Source organism: Oncorhynchus kisutch, linkage group LG12 (genome assembly GCF_002021735.2).
Source record: "Oncorhynchus kisutch isolate 150728-3 linkage group LG12, Okis_V2, whole genome shotgun sequence".
NCBI classification, from domain to species: Eukaryota; Metazoa; Chordata; class Actinopteri; order Salmoniformes; family Salmonidae; genus Oncorhynchus; species Oncorhynchus kisutch.
The window spans coordinates 55,105,534-55,128,033 of record NC_034185.2 but is presented as its reverse complement, the minus strand read 5'-3'; the positions used below and the strand labels follow the sequence as shown (position 1 = coordinate 55,128,033).

The following is a 22,500-nucleotide window of genomic DNA, read 5'->3' as shown; positions in this document are numbered from 1 at the left end:
GTTAGGACATCTACATTGTGCATGACACAAGTAATTTTTACAACAATTGTTTACAGACAGATTATTTCACTTATAATTCACTGTATCACAATTCCAGTGGGTCAGAAGTTTACATACACTAAGTTGACTGTGCCTTTAAACAGCTTGGAAAATTCCAGTAAACAGCTTGGAAAATTCCAGAAAATGATGTCATGGCTTTAGTAGCTTCTGATAGGCTAATTGACATCATTTGAGTCAATTGGAGGTGTACCTGTGGATGTATTTCAAGGCCTACCTTCAAACTCAGTGCCTCTTTGCTTGACATCATGGGAAAATCCAAAGAAATCAGCCAAGACCTCAGAAAGATAATTGTAGACCTCCACAAATCTGGTTCATCCTTGGGAGCAATTTCCAAATGCCTGAAGGTACCACGTTCATCTGTACAAACAATAGTACGCAAGTATAAACACCATGGGACCACGCAGCCGTCATACCGCTCAGGAAGGAGACACGTTCTGTCTCCTAGAGATGAACGTATTTGGTGCAAAAAGTGCAAATCAATCCCAGAACAACAGGAAAGGACCTTGTGAAGATGCTGGAGGAAACAGGTACAGAAGTATAAGGAAGAAGTCACTGCTCCAAAATCTCCATAAAAAAGCCAGACTACAGTTTTCAACTGCACATTTGGACAAAGATCATACTTTTTGGAGAAATGTCCTCTTGTCTGATGAAACAAAAATAGAACTGTTTGGCCATAATGACCATCGTTATGTTTGGAGGAAAAAGGGGGAGGCTTGCAAGCCAAAGAACACCATCCCAACTGTGAAGCACGGGGGTGGCAGCATCATGTTGGGGGGGGGGGGGGGGGGTGCTTTGCTGCAGGAGGGACTTGTGCACTTAACAAAATAGATGGCATCATGACGAAAATTATGTGGATATATTGAAGCAACAACAGGAAGTTAAAGCTTGGTCGCAAATGGGTCTTCCAAATGGACAATGACCCCACGCATTCTTCCAAAGTTGTGGCAAAATGGCTTAAGGACAACAAAGTCGAGGTATTTGAGTGGCCATCACAAAGCCCTGACCTCAATCTTATGGATCCTTTGTGGGCAAAAGTGAACTGAAAAAGTGTGTGCGAGTAAGGAGGCCGACAAACCTGACTCAGTTACACCAGCGCTGTCAGGAGGAATGGGCCAAAATGCACTTATTGTGAGAAGCTTGTGGAAGGCTACCCGAAACAAGTAAAAAAATGTAAAGGCAACGCTACCAAATACTAATTGAGTGTATGTTAACTTCTGACCCACTGGGAATGTGATGAAAGAAATAATAGCTGAAATAAACCATTATCTCTACTATTATTCTGACATTTCACATTCTTAAAATAAAGCGGTGATCCTAACTGACCTAAGACGGAGAATTTGTACTCGGATTAAATGTCAGGAATTGTGAAAAACTGAGTTTAAATGTATTTGGCTAAAGTGTATGTAAACTTCCGACTTCAACTGTAGATAGATAGATAGAGAAAGAGAGAGAGAGAAAGAGAGAAAGAGAGAGAGAGAAAGAGAGAGAGAGAGAGAGAGAAAGAGAGAGAGAGAACGAGAGAGAGAGAGAGAGAGAGAGAGAGGGAAAGGCAGAGAATGAGAGAGAGGGAAAGGCAGAGAATGAGAGAGAGAGAGAGAGAGAGAGAGAGAGAGATACAGACAGTGAGAGGGATGACCCAGAGAGCTTTGGCGTCTGAGTCCTTGGGCCTGAGCCTGAGGTGTTGTTGACCTGCTCTGAGGGGTATCAGCAGTGTAATGTGGTTAATACGGCTTTAAGGACAGATCCACTACCACTCATCCACTACCACTCACGTGTTATACTACACAGTAGGGAGAGTACAGCAGGCAGCCTGTCGAGACAATAAATACAATGTTACAATACAATATAATATACAATACAATATAGCCTACTGTAGTATTCCTTCCAAATATTTTAACATTCTCAATATCGGTCTCAAAAGATGCGTCTGTGACAACGCATGAACGATGGTCTATTGTGTATAAATGATATGGTCCAATGTGTCAGTGGTCCAATGTGGTCCAATCATTGACATGGAGTGTGCTTTTCCTTTTCCTTGTTTGCCCTTTTATCAATGCCGTAACTTGGCAACACTATGTTAATTCCCTGACAACCCTTGCATGGCGTTCTTGTGTCCAATCACGAAATAACAATCCGAGTTTCCCCCTTTCATGACTTATTATTGCAGCAATTATTGACGCCAGACAGTTCTGAGCCAGCAGATTTCTGAGCCTGCATTCAGTCTGAATAAGTAAGCCTTGGTAGCTACGGTCACTAAACCTCTTCAACGGCTGTCAAGTTCTTCGCTTGTTTGGCACACCAAGCTGATTCGTGACTGAAGCTTGACTGGTTGGATAAAAGGAAGGCGCTATGGTATCATTTGTAGAAGCAATTTGGAAGGGGCACACTGCTCTGGTCGTGTCTTTTCGAGGGTCTTTTGTGAGCCGGGACTGATGGTGATTACTGGTATTCACTAACAAATAACAAGCTGACCCGAAGCCCATTATAGAAACTCTGTGTCTGGTCCTGACGTCAACAGGCCAGACTGAATGAATGAGGGGTCTGTGTTCGGGATATTAGAATGATCTTTTGTCTTCCACTGATTGGGCTTGTGTTATGTTCCAGTTATGGGGGGGGGGGGGTAGACTGACTAGAAAAACATAGAGACAGACCAGGCGGTCGGAATCACTGAGGTCAGTGCAGTGAGGACAGGGACTTACTGTAGGTGGTTAAGGTAATGGGAGTTAGGTGACCTCTACGGTTAAGGTAATGGGAGTTAGGTGACCTCTACGGTTATGGTAATGGTTGTTAGGTGACCTCTACGGTTATGGTAATGGTTGTTAGGTGAACTCTACGGTTATGGTAATGGTTGTTAGGTGACCTCTACGGTTATGGTAATGGTTGTTAGGTGACCTCTACGGTTAAGGTAATGGGTGTTAGGTGACCTCTATGGTTAAGGTAATGGGAGTTTGAGGTTCAGAGAGGTTACCAATTTCTCAGTTGATTGCATTGGAGCATGATGACAGCGATATGAGGACTGTGGCTTTGATAACCCCATGGGCCACTTAATTGTATGTTGTCGCAGACAAACTGAACAAGGTGGATATAATTAATTCAGGATATTAACACCCGTCATGGCAATTAAGATGTTCAAAGGTTTTGATATTCAATAGGCCGTTCATACAGAACAGGACATGCTATGATGACAGGTTGGGCTGATGGGGTTGAACAAGGACATTAGATGGGAAGGGCCCGAGCTCTGAGGATGCTGTGTTAGCCCACTCGGGGAGGAGGGAGAGATGAGTCTCACGGCCAAACTCCTGAGGGTTCTGGCTGTCAGGTGGCTATAGCCTGCTGGCTTATTCACACCATGTCCAGCTGGCCTATCTGGCTAGCTAGATTTACATCTACCAGCCACAGAGAGAGAGAGAGAGAGAGAGAGAAAGAGAGAGAGACATTTTATATACCATATGAAAATGAACATCTCAAAAACCCTCCTGATGATTAGAACCAGAGCACTGTCCCAACACACACACATGCCCAATGGGCCTGTAGGTTATAGAGAAGGGTCTAAATCCTGTGACTGAGCCAGAGCCCAGACAGACTGCAGCTACTGCTCTGAGGGGAGGGGTGACAGTCACATGACAAACAGCCCAACCCAGCCTGGACCATTACCATACAACAGACAGCAATAAAGCAGTGGGCCTCAGATTGTACAAAAACAATAACAACAGACCCCTTTGTGCCTGTCGTGTGTTTACTCAACTCTGACATGGAAAACAGCTAGCGACGAGGCAACCATAATATCGTCACTAAATCATGTAAACAACAAAGAACACAAAGGAAAACCAACCTCCCCCGATGATTCCCCCGATTACTTTTGACGGCAATTATCTAGGCTATTACACCAAGATGGCTATCTTTTTCAAAATGGCCACCGTTATAACTCATGGGTTTTCCATAGGTTGAATGAACATAGTTTAATATAATGTTATCTTATGGTAATACTGTGCTATTATGAATTGAATGTTCATAAATCACGATTTCTTTCTCCAATTACCCCTATTGTAAGTGTCTGTTTTTACAATGTTACTCTACGTCAGTATCAAATAACCTAAGCTCTCAATGTGGTTCTAGGCTTTATTACAAAACTGTGTTGGCAGCCAAGGGTAGTAAGCAACATTAGGGTTGTAACAGCAGCATAATCTTCTGCAGGACATCTATCAACATGCACTACGCTGTGCAGTGCAGAGAGATGCACGAGGATTCAGTGCCAGGGTTTACAGATGTCCCACTTGTTCACTAGATATATAGTCCTGCATCCAAGGCGTTTGTGACGTCTCATAGGACTCAGATCAACTACAGTGTGTAACAGTGATGAGTAACTTTGCCTGGTACCTGAACACTTGTGTTAGCTCCCCAAGCCAACCCATCGGCTTTAGTGGCTAACACGCTCTTGTGGCAGGCAGGAGATCCAGAGGTGGATCTTCAAATGATAGCTCTATGGATTGAGACTTTTAGGCATCCGTTTGTGTCTCATCCATAATGTATGGTGTTGTATAAAGCAGTGAGTCATGGACACAGTGAGAAGTGATGACGAGTGATGGAGGAGTAATGGGGGAGTAATGGGGGAGGGATGGAGGAGTGATGGAGCAGGGATGGAGGAGTGATGGTGGAGAGATGGAGGAGGAAGGATGGAGGAGGAAGGATGGAGGAGTGATGGTGGAGAGATGGAGGAGGAAGGATGGATGGAGGAGTGATGGAGGACGAGTGATGGAGGAGTAATGGAGGAGTAATGGGGGAGGGATGGAGGAGTGATGGAGCAGGGATGGAGGAGTGATGGTGGAGAGATGGAGGAGGAAGGATGGAGGAGTGATGGAGGACGAGTGATGGAGGAGGGATGAGGAGGAGGGATGGAGGAGGAGTGATAGAGGAGGAGGGGTGGAGGAGTGATGGAAATAACAGGAGAGGGATTTGATGGACACAGGAGACAGGTGAGGATACACTCTTAGAAAAAAAGGTGCTATAACCTTAGAGTTTTTCGGCTGTCCCCATAGGAGAACCCTTTGAATAACTCTTTTTGGTTGCAGGTAGAAGCATTTCGGGTTCCATGTAGAACTCTTTATACAGAGCGTTCTACATGTAACCATTAAGAGTTCTACTATGGAGACAGCCGAAGAACCCTTTTGGATCCCTTTCCACCGTAGAGGTCACTGTATAGTTCCATAATACCTCTTTCAATTCAATTCAATGTTAATGTTTTATTCTTTATCCCAGAGGGGGTAATTGTGCAGGCAAGGTGGGAAAATGTATATTCTCCTCTCTACTGTTCCTCCATTCCTGCACCTTGGTTGGAGAGATCGTGTTCATTTCCTTATGCACGGACACTAGCAGTGTGTCACTCCTCTTCCTCTGGCAGTAGCAGGTTCTTGGTCCTTGACGCTCTTCTACAGAAGGATAATCAGAGTGATGCTCCAGAGAGGTCATGCACTGTACTGCCTGGGGAATGGTATGTGATAGCAGCTGTCACTGGCTACATTACAAGCCTCCCCAAAACAATTCTTCCAGCCTTCACTCAAGCCCTGGTCTGGTGTTTTCTCTCCTCCTCTTCAACACTCCCATTGTATTATTTACAGTTCCTCTGACCTCCACTACAGTGAGCAGTGGTGTAAAGTACTTAAAGTAAAACATACTTTAAAGTACTACTTAAGTCGTTTTTGGGGGTATCTGTACTTTACTTTTCTATTTATATTTTTGACAGCTTTTACTTTTACTTCATTACAATCCTAAAGAAAGTTATTTACATTTTCCCTGACACCCAAAAGTACTCGTTACATTTTGAATGCTTAGCAGGGCAGAAAATGGTCCAATTCAGTGCCAGTGTCACGCCCGGGCCTTGGTTATCTTTGTTTTCTTTCTTATTTTGGTTAGGCCAGGGTGTGATATGGGTGATTTATGTGTTTTTCTTGTCTAGGGTTTTTTGTAGATTTATGGGGTTGTGTTCAGTTTAGGTGTCTAGGTAAGTCTATGGTTGCCTAGATTGGTTCTCGATCAGAGGCAGGTGTTTATTGTTGTCTCTGATTGGGAACCATATTTAGGCAGCCATATTCTTTGGGTATTTTGTGGGTGATTGTTTCCTGTCTTTGTGTTTTATGCACCAGTTAGGACTGTTACGGTTTTCACGGTCCTTGTTTTGTAGTTGTGTTCATGTTTGAGTTTTCCTATTAAAACCATGAACACTTACCACGCTGCATATTGGTCCTCCGATCCCTCTCGCCTCTCTTCTTCAGACGAAGAGGAGGAAAACCGTGACAGCCAGGGTCATACTGCCTCTGATCTGCTGGACTCACTAAACACAAATGCCTTGTTTGTAAATTGTAGTGTGACCCTGGCTATCTGTTAAAAATAATAATCATTATAATCTTGTGCTGTCTGGCTTGCTTAATATAAGGAACTTTAAAGTTGACTTTTGATACATAAGTATATTTTAGCAATTCCATTTACTTTTGATACTTAGGCATATATAAAACCAAATACTTGTAGACTTTTACTCAAGTAGTATTTTACGGGGTGACTTTCACTTAAGTCATTTTCTATTAAGCTATCTTTACTTTAACTCAAGTATGAGAATTGAGTACTTTTTCCACCACTGACAGTGAGACTGAAAACACAACCCAAAGCCCAGAGACATCGATGCTCTCAGGTCTTTATAAAGCAATATGTTGTGTGTGTGTGTGTGTGTGTGTGTGTTTAACTATCCAGGTGGGGACATTTTGCCAGTCCCTAAAAGGAAAAATACTATTTTAGGCTTAAGGGTTAGGGTTAAAGATAGGGTTTAAAGTTAGGGCTAGGTTATGGTTTAGGGGTTAAGGAAAAAATGCTTTTGAAAGGGAATACATTTTCTGGTTCCTACAAGGATTATAAAACTCTGTGTGTGTGTGTGTGTGAAAACGACACATCAAAACATCTCACACCACACACAGAGAGGACTAACCAAAATCACAAAACAAACAATCAAACCATATTAATCTAAGTTCCTTTGTCAATAATTGTCTCAAACGTCACTGCTAAAATGTAATGATGAATACAAACAAAAAGGGTGTTGATCTAAACACCTAATACGATGACCATCCCTCCATATCAAACAGCAAAGGATTGAATATAATTGACTATAATTGTCTTTGTAGTGGGAGCGTATGATTCTAGCTGACAGCATCTCCCCCCGCCGCTAAAAGCAATCCTCAACTGTCAATCATCCGGTTGCTAAGAGACAGACTCAGATTAATACAAAGAGGATACAGTGGAGGAGAGAGGGGTGGTGGGGGGACCGGATGATATTAAAGCCGCTTCACGTACCAAGGAAAGGTTCATTTAAAACGCCCTGCCATGGTGATGTACCTCTTAACCCATCGTGTTTTTTTGGCGTTCAGAGAAAATTTAAATCTAGTAGATTTGGATGAGAAACTAACTGTTTTGAGTCTGGTGGAGAAAGATAAACGTTTCTGAATGTGTGGTGACGTACACAGTTTGACTGCAGAGATGTTTCATTTTGGCTCTGCAATACGGCCATTAGCCATTCACATAGAATTACATATAGAATTGTATAGGATCTCCATGGCCATACAGTATGTGATCCTCATGTAGCCTATAGACAGGCTACAGTGATGGAAATAAACACATAGACATCCTGGCTGTACCACCACAGGGCTCACAGCATCACTAAGCTGTTTCCACAACAACCCAACTGGATTGCTCTGCGACTATATGACCAACCAATCCCGTAGCACTCAGGTCTGTAGCCATAAAGTGCTTTGACAGGCTGGTCATGGCTCACATCAACACCATCATCCCAGAAACCCTAGACCAACTACAATTTGCATACCGCCACAACAGATCCACTGATGATGCAATCTCTATTGCACGCCATACAAACCTTTCCCACCTGGACAAAAGGAACACCTATGTGAGAATGCTGTTTATTGACTGCAGCTCAGAGTTCAACACCAAAGTGCCCACGAAGCTCATCAATAAGCTAAGGACCCTGGGACTAAACACCTCCCTCTGCAACTGTTTCCTGGACTTCTTGATGGGTCGCCCCACAGGTGTTAAGGGTAGGTAACAACACATCTGCCACGCTGATCCTCAACACGGGGTCCCCTCACTGGTAAGTGTTCAGTCCCCTCCTGTACTCCCTGTTCACTTATGACTGCATGGCCAGGCACGACTGCAACACCAGCATCAAGTTTGCCAATAACACCTAAGTGGTAGGCCTGATCACCAACAACGATGAGACAGCCTATAGGGAGGAGGTCAGAGACCTGGCCATGTGGTGCAAGGACAACAGGGCAAAGGGGATGATTGTGGACTATAGGAAGACCGAGCACGCTCCAATTCTTATCGACGGGGCTGCAGTGGAACAGGTTGAGAGCGATGTGTGTCCACATCACCAACAAACTATCATGGTCCAAACACACTAAAACAGTTGTGAAGAGGGCACTACAAATTCTATTCCCCCCCAGGAGACTGAAAAGATTTGGCATGTGTCCTCAAATCCTCAAAAGGTTCTACAGCTGCACCATCGAGAGCATGGTTGCTTCACTGGCTGGTATGGCAACTGCTCAGCCTCCGACCACAAGGCACTACAGAGGGTAGTGCGTACGGCCCAGGACATCACTGGGGCCAAGCTTCCATTTCACAGGAAGCTATCTCTCCAAAGCCCTTCTACATTATGTGAACTTCACTGGGAAAGTCCTGCGACAGGCATGTCTGTCAATTAGACCATTAGGCACAGTTTATGCAGATGTAGGATATTTCTGCTTGGCAGGAAATGCACATTTGTTGTGTATTTAAGGCTTCTAAAGTTTCCACTTTGAAATTTCAGATGTGATTTGCTGTAATGAAAAATGTATCAACCTCTACATGTCACGTTTCTGACCTTAGTTCCTTTATTTTGTCTTTGTGTTAGTATGGTCAGGGCGTGAGTTGGGGTGGGCAGTCTACGTTCGTTTTTCTAGGTTGTGTTTATGTGTTTGGCCTGGTAGGGTTCTCAATCAGAGGCAGGTGTCGTTCGTTGTCTCTGATTGAGAATCATACTTAGGTAGCCTTTTCCCACCTGTGTTTTGTGGGTGAATGTTTTCTGTTTCGTGTATGTCACCTTTCAGAACTGTTTCGTTTCATTCTCCGTTGTTATTTTGTTTAGTGTTCTGTTATAAATTAACATGGACACGTACCACGCTGCATATTGGTCCGATCTCTCCTACTCCTCCTCAGACGAGGACGACGAACGCTACACTACAAACATGTCCATTCATTATAATCCACAATATAATTCACATTTCCTGTTGCTGCAGGATTATTTTCCTGGTGTAGCAAACTGGCTCAAATTAAGATCCTACATCTGTAGCTAAACAGAGTCTGGGCTAACTGCTAACAGGATAGGAACAGGTTAAACTACGTATAAATAACTTAAAGCTATTGCTAACAATAGCATCATGGTATAAAGCACATCCTGTTTTTGGGTTGTGTCAGATTAGTGTTTTTGTCTACAATTTAGAAGCACCACTATTCTCATACACATAGTGTTGCTCAATTAATTTGCTGTGTGGGGAAAGTGGCCATTTTGGGCGGCTGAAAAGCAGCTCCGTCTTTTAAGTGTTGTCAAATGCATTATTCCATAGCACCATTTTCCACAGGATGACTCATGGTAAATGTATTATTCCTTCACTAGCTTTAATTCTGGGTCAGCTTATTCTAATATGCATTACCTTTAACCTCTCATGCTACAAAGATGGGCCAAATAAACGTTGAAATATATCCAAACCTGTATGCTTTTTGGGTAAGACTTTACTTAAAGCCCACCGTTTTAATGCATTATTATTGTATCATCACTTGTTATAAGCATAAACCTGGGTCTCATACTTTATGTCACTGAGAGTATTAAAGCTTGTCAGGGATCAATTCGATTTAGCCGCAGGCCGATGTTTTTCTTGAGTGGATGGTCTGGGGGCCGGAACATAATTACAAATAAATTGTAGACTGCAAATTGACTGCATGACGCCCAAACATATATAATATTTGACTAAAGCGGAATCATTTCAAACCTTGCTTACACGTGTCTCTCTGTTATGAGTGGGAATACTTGGGTACAGATTTCCAACATTAAAACCACTTGGAGCTGATTTCCTGGTGTTTTTTACAGTCCTCTATGTCCAGCAATAAAAATGTGCTCAAAAAACAAATGATGTAACTTTGGGCTAAGTGTTGGGGAGGCTACTATAATCAATAGAGATGTATGGTGTTTCTGTGAGAGCAGAGTAAGTGATGCCCTCCAGTAACAGATACCCTGTAATCACCCCGTTCACTAAGCAGGGGCATTAGGGACTGTAGGTTGTGTCATCACATCACTGTGAGAGAGGGGAAAAGATAGCCGCATCCTATCCATTTCCACAGGTTGGTTCCCAACGGCATGCCACCGCATTCCAGTCTCCACATCAATAAACAATTTTATTGTAAACCCGCACAGCAAGAGGAACGCAGTCTTTCATCAAGTGGAACGTCTTTCACGCTCATATGTCTCTCTTCCCTTTGAAGCGCTACCTTCCATTGCTCAAAGGCTTTTAGATAGATAGTTTCACTACCACATCACCCTGAGAGCTGACAGTAACAAAGTGGATCTCTCTAGCAACTGTGGTAAAGAGAATTGTCTTTGGACGAAACACCCATGGCTGGAAACAGACATCGGTGGCCGTGGTAACCCTTTACCAGTCCAACAACCCAACAGCAACCTTTCCACACGTCTTCCATAATACATGAAGTAAATAGAAAGGCCTATTTTTACGACGTCAGTGAGGGGTCAGAATAAAACACAGGGGTTAAGTGCCTGGGTGCTTCCCTCAAGAGCAGCAGACACAACAACAGAACCCTGACCTCTCCCTTCTGGCCCTGTACTTCATCTTAAATTCTGAATCAACAGAATTTGAACTGCCTCAGTCTGTGGACATGGTACACTCCGCTCCCTACCTCTGCAGTCATTACGCTGGGAGTCTGACAGATCGGAACGATGTATCACTGCGACCTCATCGTGTGTCTCGCTACACCATTATCCTCTAACGAGACACATTTCGGGTTGAACGCATGCAGTTGTGCAACTGACTAGGTTTCCCCTTTCCCTTCCCTCCCCTCCTCAACATCATCCTCCTCCCCATCATTATACTCAATCCCCACTGGTCTCACTTTAAGCCACCAAATCGACAACCATCTCCTAACACCAGCATGACATTGGGGAATGACAAGAGTGTCCATGTATGTGTCCTGCTATAGTGTTACCAACTGGGTTTGATTCATGTTCATTTGCCTGGGGGGACAAACAGGAAGTGCTAAATGATGGTGCTGGTACTAACTGCACTGTAATTAGAGGTCATTCATTAGCCTCCGTGTCAGTACCGGCCCAGGCAGCATCGTAAACCAGGAACACTCGGCAACAGCATTAAACAAAGTGTCTTTTGATGGAGTCCATCCTGCAAGACACCGCAGCACTGCCGATGGCTCTGCTAATGAAATCAAATCACATTTTATTGGTAGTATACACATATTTAGTGGCCTTCCTAGGGAGCTAGCATCTATGGTGCTTTCCTGTTCCATTGCGAAAGACTGACAATGTACAATATAGCCCGAGGGTAACACTTTACATAAGGCAAACAGGTATGATGCATTATAGTATCGATGAACGCCTCATAAGGTCTTAGTATCGTCTGATAACTGCAAAATGAAAATGAATTAACTGTTCTTAAGCTGCCATCCTTTTATGATGATGACGAGTGGACCGTGGCAGTTTGCTGTCTGGCTGTCTGTCTGCACACAGCGTAACAAAACAAGTCGCTTGACTTCAATAATGGTCCCATAAACAAAAGGAGAACGCCAAAAATCGATAGAAGACACAGCATCCAATTTCCACCCCGGGGACAAATTCCATTGTACATTTAAAGATGGTCCTTTTAGAACTTCTGGCATGAAAATTCAACCGTAAAAGCGATCATTGTTAAACAACGATTCTCAACACAAATATGTCGCGCAATGTAGGCTACCGGTCGCAAGGACAATGGGATGGGAAATGACAAATCTCAGGCTAGATAATTGCTATTAGCCTGAAACACCACTGACATTGCACCAATCTATAGATTGTATTGTCTATCACTGTGCACAATCAAAGTCCAATGCCTATAACCCTGTCTAGCTAGATTGAGTATGCAGTTCTAGTATGTTCTACTGTGCTCTAGATTGACAGTACACACAGAGTCATTTACTCCAAGCTACATGTGTCATAATCTGTTGATGTTTACTAAATGACAGTAAGTGTTGATGTAATGTCAACAAATGACTGTATTCCTGGCTGGGTTTTGAACCCATGACCTTGGTGTCACACATCATTTAACCTAACAGTGGGTTTATACAGTGGCACCCTGGTAGAGTCTGGTAGAGTAAGCTAATCAACAAAGGCCTTGAGGTAAGCAATCGTACCCATCTGAACAGAGCACAACAAAACAGTTGCTTGACTTCAATACAATTCTGCTCCAAAATACAAGCAAACAACAAAAATCTAGAAGACTGTAAGAGAAGCTATTGTCCAGTTATAGCCAGTCCAGCGCTAGCCAAAGTCCGCTTTCCCAGAGACCCCAGTCAGAACACTCATCGGACGTAATCGGTGGCGTTGCCCTGGTACCTTGACCTTCCTCTCAGAACTTTAGTCCCCAGGCTCCTCAAGCTGGAACAATGATAGAGCTTGTTAGCATAATTGCAGGCCGGAGAGGAGTGGAGCAGACAGAATGGAAGAGAGGGAAGCCCCGGCCGGGTCTTTCTGGCCTAAATAGACTACACAAGGACCATCCAGGCAGGAAGTGTTATGGTTCAGGTCTTATCAGTGCCAAGGCCAGGCTAGCAATCACCCTGGAGCAACGGAACACTACTCCCTGTCTGCCTCCTTCTCTCCCTGCCTATCTCTCTCTCTCCCTGCCTCCCTCCCTCTCTCCATGCCTCTCTCCCTCTCTCCCTGCCTCCCTCTCTCTCTCCATGCCTCCCTCCCTCTCTCCCTCTCTCCCTCCCTCTCTCCCTGCCTCCCTCCCTCTCTCCCTGCCTCTCTCCCTCCCTCCCTGCCTGCCTCCTTCTCTGCATGACCCCCACGCCCCACTAACTGCCTCCTGGATACTGAGAGTTATAGATCACTTTCTCTTGGCCAATACCCACTGGTGGGTGAAGGGACGGTGATTTGTAGCTTATAGCTTGCACAGGCACTGTATCAAGTAGATTCAGATATCTATCTTGGAACCCACAGTCTGAGTCACAGACCCTCAAGAATGTAATCAAAGAGCCTAGACAAGCCCGAAGGTGAGTTTGTAGTCAGTAGAGTGTGAGGTATTTCTATAGAACTATATCACTGAATACACTGGTTCAACATTTTATCCACACGCATAGAGAATGAGAGTATTTTTGTTACTGAACCTCAGTTTGAGGGGGGATCAGTGTCATTTCAGCACCCATTTCACAGCACAGTACACTATCTAACTATGTTTCCAGGCTCAATCACTGATGGAATCCACAGTGGACCAGTAGTCAATTATTTATGCCCCAGAGTCAGTAATGTGACAACAATTGTCTCAACTCGACTGTTTGTACGAACAGAAAAAAGCTCCACTGTCCTAAATGACAAGCAACGTCCAATAACTTTACCCCAAAGTGAAGGAAGACAGCCAATTAGTAATTCAAATTGATCAACGTAAAACTATTAGCCGCGAAAATCCCACACAGCTCTGTTACAGAGATACAAGAGAGTGCTAAGGATGGATGTTCATACATTCCTATGTCGGAGTTCTGTTGATAGCAACAGCAGCATGACGCTAGCTGTAGATGGGGGAGTGCAGCCTGGGTATTTCATTTCTCTCCCACTGCAGCTTATCACGCCCAGATAAATCAATAGTGCTTCAATATTCAAACTGCCTCAGAGACCGGCTTGATTCTAATTGAATTATATTATAAGCCCTCCATTTTCCAAGCTATGAATGCTTTGCAATGTGGGGAAGTGCTGTACTTCCTGATACAATCAACAGGAGATTGGAGATGGTGGAGGATGACAAGGAATAGTTTATTGAAATCAGGCAGGAGATTTTAGTCAACAAATAGCACTTTTGTCTCAACCAGTCATCACCATAACATTCAGCATCACCGACCCCATAATCAGCACCATAACGCCATCAGAATCATAACCATGTTCGTCAGTACCGTCATCACCGTTATGAGCCTACTTTATGACCCCCCCCCACCACACACACACACAGTACTTTGTAATGCTCTGTATTTCTAAATCTAAGTGTTTGGGGAGACCAGATATGTTTATGTGTGTGTGTGTGTGTGTGTGTGTGTGTGTGTGCGTACAGTGATGAATGTCTGTGTAAGTGTGTGTGTGCGTACAGTGATTAATGTCTGTGTAAGTGTGTGTTGCCGCATTGATATATGGGTAGGCGGTATTTGCTTTCTCAAAAATCGACACCATTACCTTGTTAATCTCCATCCTTCCTTCTTCAAACCTACTCCCGCTATCCCTCCTGCTTTCTCCAAAACAGCATCCCTCCATCCATCAGAGAGAGAGCGAAAGAGCACCTCCCATCTCTCCGTCGTCACTACCATCGCTGTCGTTTTGTTTCTCCACAGCACATCTCTCCTCACCCAGCTACCTCCCTCCCTCCATCCCTCCTTCTGTCATCCCTTGCCCTCTCCCTCCAATTGTCCTTTCCCTTCGCCTGCTAAAGAGATTTGCATTGATCATTTTTTTCTGTGGGTTCGGCTATATTTGTGGTTAGCCAAGAATGCCGCAATGAAGTATAGGAGACCCGCAGCCGCATAGAGGGAGGTAGAGAGAGAGAGAGAGAGAGAGAGAGAGAGAGAGAGAGAGAGAGAGAGAGAGAGAGAGACTATCAGTATTCTGCTATCCAACACCCCAAGGCATTCATTATTATCTCAAGAAGAGATGACATGCAGGGAAACAACTAATGGGAACTTCAAATGGTTCGAGTCCAGCTGTTGAAGATTTGTCCAAAGGCCGGAGCTAACACATTTCCTCCCAGAGGTGGGTGGTGCTCACTCAGAAGTAGACAACCATCTAATCCCACCAACCCCTGTCGGTAAACATAGTCAGACTCTGTTGCTGTCAAACTGTGACAGGGAACATTTTGGATTTGGACACATTGAGTACCATCGCCATATGGTTGTAGTTATTTTGGCATTGGAAGGGAGAGAGAGAGATAGAGAGACAGAGACAAAGAGAGAGAGAAGGGATAGAGAGAGAGAAGGGACAGAGAGAGAGAGAAGGGACAGAGAGAGAGAGAAGGGATAGAGAGAGAGAAGGGACAGAGAGAGAGAGAAGGGATAGAGAGAGAGACAGAGACAAAGAGAGAGAGAAGGGATAGAGAGAGAGAAGGGACAGAGAGAGAGAGAAGGGATAGAGAGAGAGACAGAGACAAAGAGAGAGAGAAGGGATAGAGAGAGAGAAGGGACAGAGAGAGAGAAGGGACAGAGAGAGAGAGAAGGGATAGAGAGAGAAGGGATAGAGAGAGAGAAGGGACAGAGAGAGAGAGAAGGGATAGAGAGAGAGACAGAGACAAAGAGAGAGAGAAGGGATAGAGAGAGAGAAGGGACAGAGACAGAAACAGAGTTGTTAACATATGTTTCCCATGCAAATAAAGCCCAGTGAATTGAATTGAGAGAGAGAGAGACAAAGAGAGAAGAGATAGAGAGAGGTAGAGAGACAGACAAAGAGAGAGAGAAAGAGAGAGAGAAGAGAGACAGAGAGAGAGACAGAGACAGAGACAGAGAGAGACAGAGAGAGGGAGAGGGAGGATGAGAGATAGAGAGAGGATGAGAGAGAGATGGAGAGAGTGAGAAAAGAAAGCTTATGGTTGTCTACAAAAACAAAATGTTATGTTTACGCTGCCCTGTTTTTCTTTCTCTCTCTCCCTCCATCTCCCTCTTTACGCCCTCTCTCTCTCTCTCTCTCTCTCTCTCTCTCTCTCTCTCTCTCTCTTTCAGAAGTGGGTCAGGACTAATGAGCAGCAGAACAGTTACTTAAAGATGCGCCGGGGATCACTGGAAGGACAATGACCATGGAACCTTCACTCTCTCACTCTCTCCCCTATCTTTCTTTCTCCCCCTTCTCTCTCTCTCTCTCTCTCCCTCCCCCCTCTCTCACTCCCTCTTTCTCATTCTCAATTCAACTCAAGAGGCTTTATTGGCATGGGAAACATGTTTACATTGCCAAAGCAAGTGAAATGGATAAGCAAAAGTGAAATAAACAATAAAAAATGAACAGTAAATATTACACTCACACAAGTTACAAAAGAATAAAGACATTTCAAATGTTATATTATGTCTATATACAGTGTCTTAACGATGTGCAAATAGTTTAAGTATAAAAGGGAAAATAAATAAACATACATATGGGTTGTATTTACAATGGTGCTTGTTCCTCACTGGTTGCCCTTTTCTTGTGCAAACAGGTCACAAATCTTGCTGCTGTGATGGCACACTGTGGTATTTCACCCAGTAGATATGGGAGTTTATCAAAATTTGATTTGTTTTCAAATTCTTTGTGGGTCTGTGTAATCTGAGGGAAATATGTGTCTCTAATATGGTCATACATTTGGCAGGAGGTTAGGAAGTGCAGCTCAGTTTTCACCTCATGGGCAGTGTGCACATAGCCTGTCTTCTCGTGAGAGCCAGGTCTGCCTACGGCGGCCTCTCTCAATAGCAAGGCTATGATCACTGAGTCTGTACATAGTCAAAGCTTTCCTTAAGTTTGGGTCAGTTACAGTGGTCAGGTATTCTGCCACTGTTTACTCTCTGTTTAGGGCCAAATAGCATTCTAGTTTGCTCTGTTTTTTAGTTAATTCTTTCCAATGTGTGAAGTAATTATATTTTTGTTTTCTCAGGATTTGGTTGGGTCTAGTTGTGTTGCTGTCCTGGGGCTCTGTTTGTGTTTGTGAGCAGAGCCCCAGGACCAGCTTGCTTAAGGGGCTCTTCTCCAGGTTCATCTCTCTGTAGGTGATGGCTTTGTTATGGAAGACTATCGCTGTCTCTCTCCCCCTCTGTCTCTCTCTCTACACTCCAACCCCACGTGTAACCTTTTGTAACCTGTTTTTAGTGGAGGGGCGGGGGTATGTGGTTCATATGTGTAAATTGTGTATGTGAAAGCGGTGTGGGGGAGGAGAGGGAGGGGCAGGGAAGGAAGGAAGGGTAGCATCTGCTTGGGCTAAAGATGGGTCCCCATGCTTTGCTCTGATTGGCTAAGAGTGTTCGTCATCTATAAAAACAGTCAAAAATATTCATCCCATCTCCATAACAGACAACGCATTCGCATTTTTCATTCATAATGGGTAAATAGTCTTAGCTAGCGCTGCATACGTGTTCTGTTGTTCCCCCTCGACAAGACAACACCTGCCCATCCTCCAGCACAGTGCCGTTAAATGAGATGAATGGTACAGCAGCCAAGCACCCCGCCACTAAACAAACAACTGTTACTGAGACAAAGGGACAGGAGGACAGACAGGCGCGCTAATCTGATTTCAGCTGATTTCAGCTTAGATAGCAAAGTAATAGCTGCATTGTTGCCATACCCGGGGAAAATCGGGAGGGTGAGAGAAGGAGGGAGGGATGGAGGGAAGTCAATTCACTTCTCTGCTGTCTCCTGTGAGCCATCAAGACAAGCGTTCAAGCAGAAGACAAGACAATTCCCACGGACCCCCCCCCCTCCAATCCACCACTCAACAAACAAGGGACACCCAAGCACCCGCCTCCTTCTCTCTCTCTCTCTCCCTCCCTCCATCCTCCCCTCCCTCCACCTTTCAAAACAGCATCGCTCCAATCAAAATAAAACAATTCCAATGAACGATGATGACAATCAATAATAATGAAAAAAAATCTCCCCAAAAACACTCAAGTAATTACAATCCATGTGTTTCTTTGTCTGCATCAGTAGCTTATTCTCTGCTTGGCAGCATCCAAATACACGTCTGTGTCAAAGAGAGAGTGTGTAACATCGGGATACAGTACATACAGTTGCAGCAGCAGCAGCAGCACAAAGGAAACATGGATTAGCTCCGAGATGTATAAATATTATTTAAAGATTTTACACCGTACCTTTTGAATTCTGTCCTTCTTCCATATTCTCTTCCATTGTGACTGGGTTTGTGTCCACTTCGATATCAATACACAGAAATTTCACAAAGCCTCTCGGTCAGAAGTGGATAAAGCCTCCTCTCGGCTGGGTGTGTGTACAGTCTGAGTGTGTGTACAGTCTGGGTGTGTGTACAGTCTGGGTGTGTGTACAGTCTGAGTGTGTTGGGGTGTGTTTTGTCCCCTAGCTGTGAGTTGTGGCGTTGTAGCAGTGAGCAGCTCCTAGGGAAGTCCGCTCTCAGTGTTGTGCCGTCTCTCTCAGACTCTCACTCACACCCCTCCCTCGCTCCTCTCTCTCTCTCTCCGGCACTCACACCCCTCCCTCGTTCCTCTCTCTCTCTCTCTCTCTCTCTCTCTTTCTCTCTCTCTCTTTCTCTCTCCGGCACTCACACCCCTCCCTCGTTCCTCTCTCTCTCTCTCTTTCTCTCTCCGGCACTCACACCCCTCCCTCGTTCCTCTCTCTCTCTCTCTCTCTCTCTCTCTCTCTCTCTCTCTCTCTCTCTCTCTCTCTCTCTGTCTCACTCTCTCTCTCTCTCTCTTTCTCTCTCTCTCTCTCTCTTTCTCTCTCCGGCACTCACACCCCTCCCTCGTTTCTCTCTCTCTCTCTCTCTCTCTCTCTCTCTCTCTCTCTCTCTTTCTCTCTCCGGCACTCACACACCTCCCTCTCTTTCAGCTCTCACTCCCTTCCATCTCTCCGGCACTCACACCCCTCCCTCGTTTCTCTCTCTCTCTCTCTCTCTCTCTCTCTCTCTCTCTCTTTCTCTCTCTCTCTCTTTCTCTCTCCGGCACTCACACACCTCCCTCTCTTTCAGCTCTCACTCCCTTCCATCTCTCTCGGACTCTCACACCCGTATCTCTCTCTCTCAGAGCTCGGCAGCCCCTGGTCTCATTCCTTCTGTTCTTCTGAAGACGATCAATTCCTCCTGTCCATGACTAGAAACCACAACACCAGGAAGCACATAACTGGACTGGAGAGAAAGATCAAACTCCTCTTCCCTTTAAATGTCTTAAGCATCAATATGTTTTTGGAGGAAGGGGTGTAAAGGAGAGACTGATTCCAGGAGGAATGGAAGGAGAAACTCGACTTCCCTGTGAGTTTCTTTAAATGGAAATTGGGAACAATACTGCTGAATTGGAAAGACAGAAAAGGAGGAATGGGCTCGCTACAAGGAGAAAGACATAAGCAGGTGTTCAGCCATAAAAACAAGGGACTAAGGGTTTGTATTAGAAGCAGGATGGTGGAAGCAGCAGCAGCCCAGCACACTGTGAGCAGATGGAGGGTTGTAACCAGCCCAACAGCCACTCTCCCTCTCACCCTCCTCTCCCACCAAACCCCCCTGTTTTTTAGAGTAAATGTACCAACTAGTGAAAGGAAGAGGATATATGTTTTTACCTTCTGATATTTAATAATGCCTTTTTTCATTGCTGTGTTGGGCTTGGATGGAAGCATGTCTGTGTTTTGTCACAAAGATATACAATGCGGGGCCTCCCGGGTGGCGCAGTGCCACCAGAGACTCTGTGTTCGAGCCCAGGCTCTGTCACAGCCGGCCGCGACCGGGAGGTCCATTGGGCGACGCACAATTGGCCTAGCGTCGTCCGGGTTAGGGAGGGTTTGGCCGGTAGGGATATCCTTGTCTCATCGCGCACTAGCGACTCCTGTGTTGGGCGCGTACGGTGTTTCCTCCGACACATTGGTGCGGCTGTCTTCCGTGTTGGATGCGCGCTGCGTTAAGCAGTGTGGCTTGGTTGGGTTGTGTTTCGGAGGCCAGCCTTAGTCTCTCCCGAGCCCGTACGGGAGTTGTAGCGATGAGACAAGACAGTAACTACTTATAATTGGATACCACGAAATTGGGGAGAAAAAGGGGGTTAAAAAAAACACAAAAAAAGATATACAGTGCTATGGCTCTCGAGGAACCCTTTTCTCACACACACACACACACACACTAGTGATAGGGGAAAATATCGATACAATTACATATTATTTTGGACAATATTATATCGATACTTTGACTCCAAGTATTGATGAGACTTCTTTGTTGTTGCGAATTAAAGGCTTTAGTCTCAGAGAAGGTTAGTCATCAGACAGGTCCCTCTTGCAAAAAAGATTGTCTCTCAATGAGACAAACCTTTATAAAGGTTCAATGACAACAATTGATCACTGGTTACACCTAGATCGATTTGAGTTGTGTATCTCCACTCTGCCTCGTTCCCCAGCACCCCAGCCAGTACTACCGAGGGCTACTGTCTGTATGAGGCACTGATTGGTTATGGTTGGCGAGTACAATCAGGGTTGGACACAGCACTAATCAGTCACACTGCTCTGGCCAACAGCCAACACACACACACACACACAAAAGTACTGCGTGTTACTGCTTCGTACACACACACACACACACACACACACATTGAGATAAGACCTGCAGCCAAATCAATGATCTCTCAATCAATCAATATTAGCAATTGGCGTTAAATGATGACAATTGAACGGTGACAAAGAAACAGGTTAAAGGCGACGGCACATGATGATAAAAATGATGAAAATGCAAATGATGAATCGAGGTCATTATTAGAACACACACAGGTGAAATAAACCATAGACGTCTTTCACTGCTGTGTGAATCTGATCCTGTTCATTGTCTATGCTGTCAGCAGCAGTGGCACGTCCACGTAAAGACAAGTGGGAGACCTGAGCACAACTCTGCTCTGGCTGCAGGAACTGAACAGAGGCTGTGGTAACCATGGCGCGCGTCGCTCTGCACGCAGGTACAACAGCCTAGCAACGACAGCACGAGCTGCGCGCCTGGCGACGGCGGTGAGATGTGATGTGGTGGCCGCCGCCCGAGATGAAAATTACTGGCTGCAGTCAGCGAGGTCATTAACAATGTAGCAGCTATAGACGCGAGGGCCTTTCACAGCTACTAGATAGGAGCGAAGACGACTCTTTCTCAATTCATCTTTCCTTGCATCGTCTCTCCTCGCCTCCTTCTCCAAATGCTTTTGAGGAGAAAGTCCTCCAATACAATTGAGAAGGAAGAGAGGAGATAGAATGCAAGCGATCACAGAATGACAAATTGAGATTGAGCCACAGACTCCAGAGAAAAGCAGCGCAGCTGATAATAATTGTGTGCAAGTAGTGGCAGAGCAGAGTTTATCTGGGCAGAGGAGGAGTGAGGAGTGACCCTGCATCAGGTGTGGTCTGAGGGGAGTGTAGAGCTCACGTTGATGAAAGACACTGTAGATAGGAATACAGAGTGGATGTGGAATCAGAAACGGTTGGGCTTGGGCTGACAGCTGACTAAAGATCTCAGGAATCAGATCGTCCAGATGCACAAGGCAGATACTCTAGACGTATAAGAGATAGAAGAACGATACTGAATGAAATACTGATACTACAGATACTACAGATCTGGAAGTAAGCCATGTGCTTTTGTGTAGAATTCAAGTGACAGGAATGTAGGTCTACTGCGCCAATGAACAACGACAGATGAGATGAAAAAAGATTGTGACACTCACAGTGCAGAACTTTTAGTTATTTTGATACTTATGCTATGAACCAGCAACTTATCTGGCCATTACTATGCTATTAATGTCTCTAATCTCAGCATCTCGCGCATACTAATCAGACAATGGGGAGCTGCGCCATGACAACCTGAGAGACGGGCTGTAATTGGCTAAAATGGCAGAGAGGTTGAGTTTCTGAGAACCTAGGGCCAGGATGGATGACTCATACCACAGGTCTGGAGGTAGGCCCGCCCGCCCGCCCACACACACTACTGCTTCTGTATCAAAAATAGGGCGAATACAAAAAAAGTAACCAAGCAGTAATAGTTCTGAACAAGACAGTGTTCCAACGACAAAACAATCAAATCTTCTCTACCATACAAGTTGTAATTTTCTCAAGAGACACATTACTGAAACCAAGACACAGACTCAACATACTGATAGCCTAGAACATGTCATGTAATCATTCTGAATATATGCCATACAGATTAATTATGAATTCATTATTTGGTTAATTGTACATTATTGAACATTGCTTACCTCTAGGACCTAGGTTATTAAATAGCAGCATAATTGTTGTTTTAAATGAGGGCTGTAGAAGGTTGACAAACAGTACTATGCAGAGACTGTATTGGCTCTAACATGGGTGGAAGACTTCTATGTACAGTTGAATAGTTGTGAGTATGTATGTTACTATGTACTTTAGGACTAATAGTTGTGAGTATGTATGTTACTATGTACTTT

At 44.7% G+C, this 22,500-nt stretch overlaps 1 protein-coding gene across 5 annotated transcripts in view; it reads right to left on the bottom strand.

The window, feature by feature from the left end:
- The window catches only part of LOC109901286 (neuronal membrane glycoprotein M6-a), a 73,238-nt gene that overhangs the window by 33,642 nt on the left and 17,096 nt on the right, over positions 1–22,500 (bottom strand). The window contains exon 1 of one of the 5 annotated variants that reach the window (XM_031837838.1): positions 18,220–18,729. The exons of 3 other annotated variants lie outside the window; for them this stretch is intronic. In XM_031837838.1, the coding sequence (XP_031693698.1) occupies positions 18,220–18,256 (37 nt within the window). In that variant the 5' untranslated portion in view covers positions 18,257–18,729. Of the gene's footprint in view, positions 1–18,219; positions 18,730–22,500 lie in introns of those variants that run through there. One more of the 5 variants, XM_031837842.1, reaches the window with a different exon arrangement.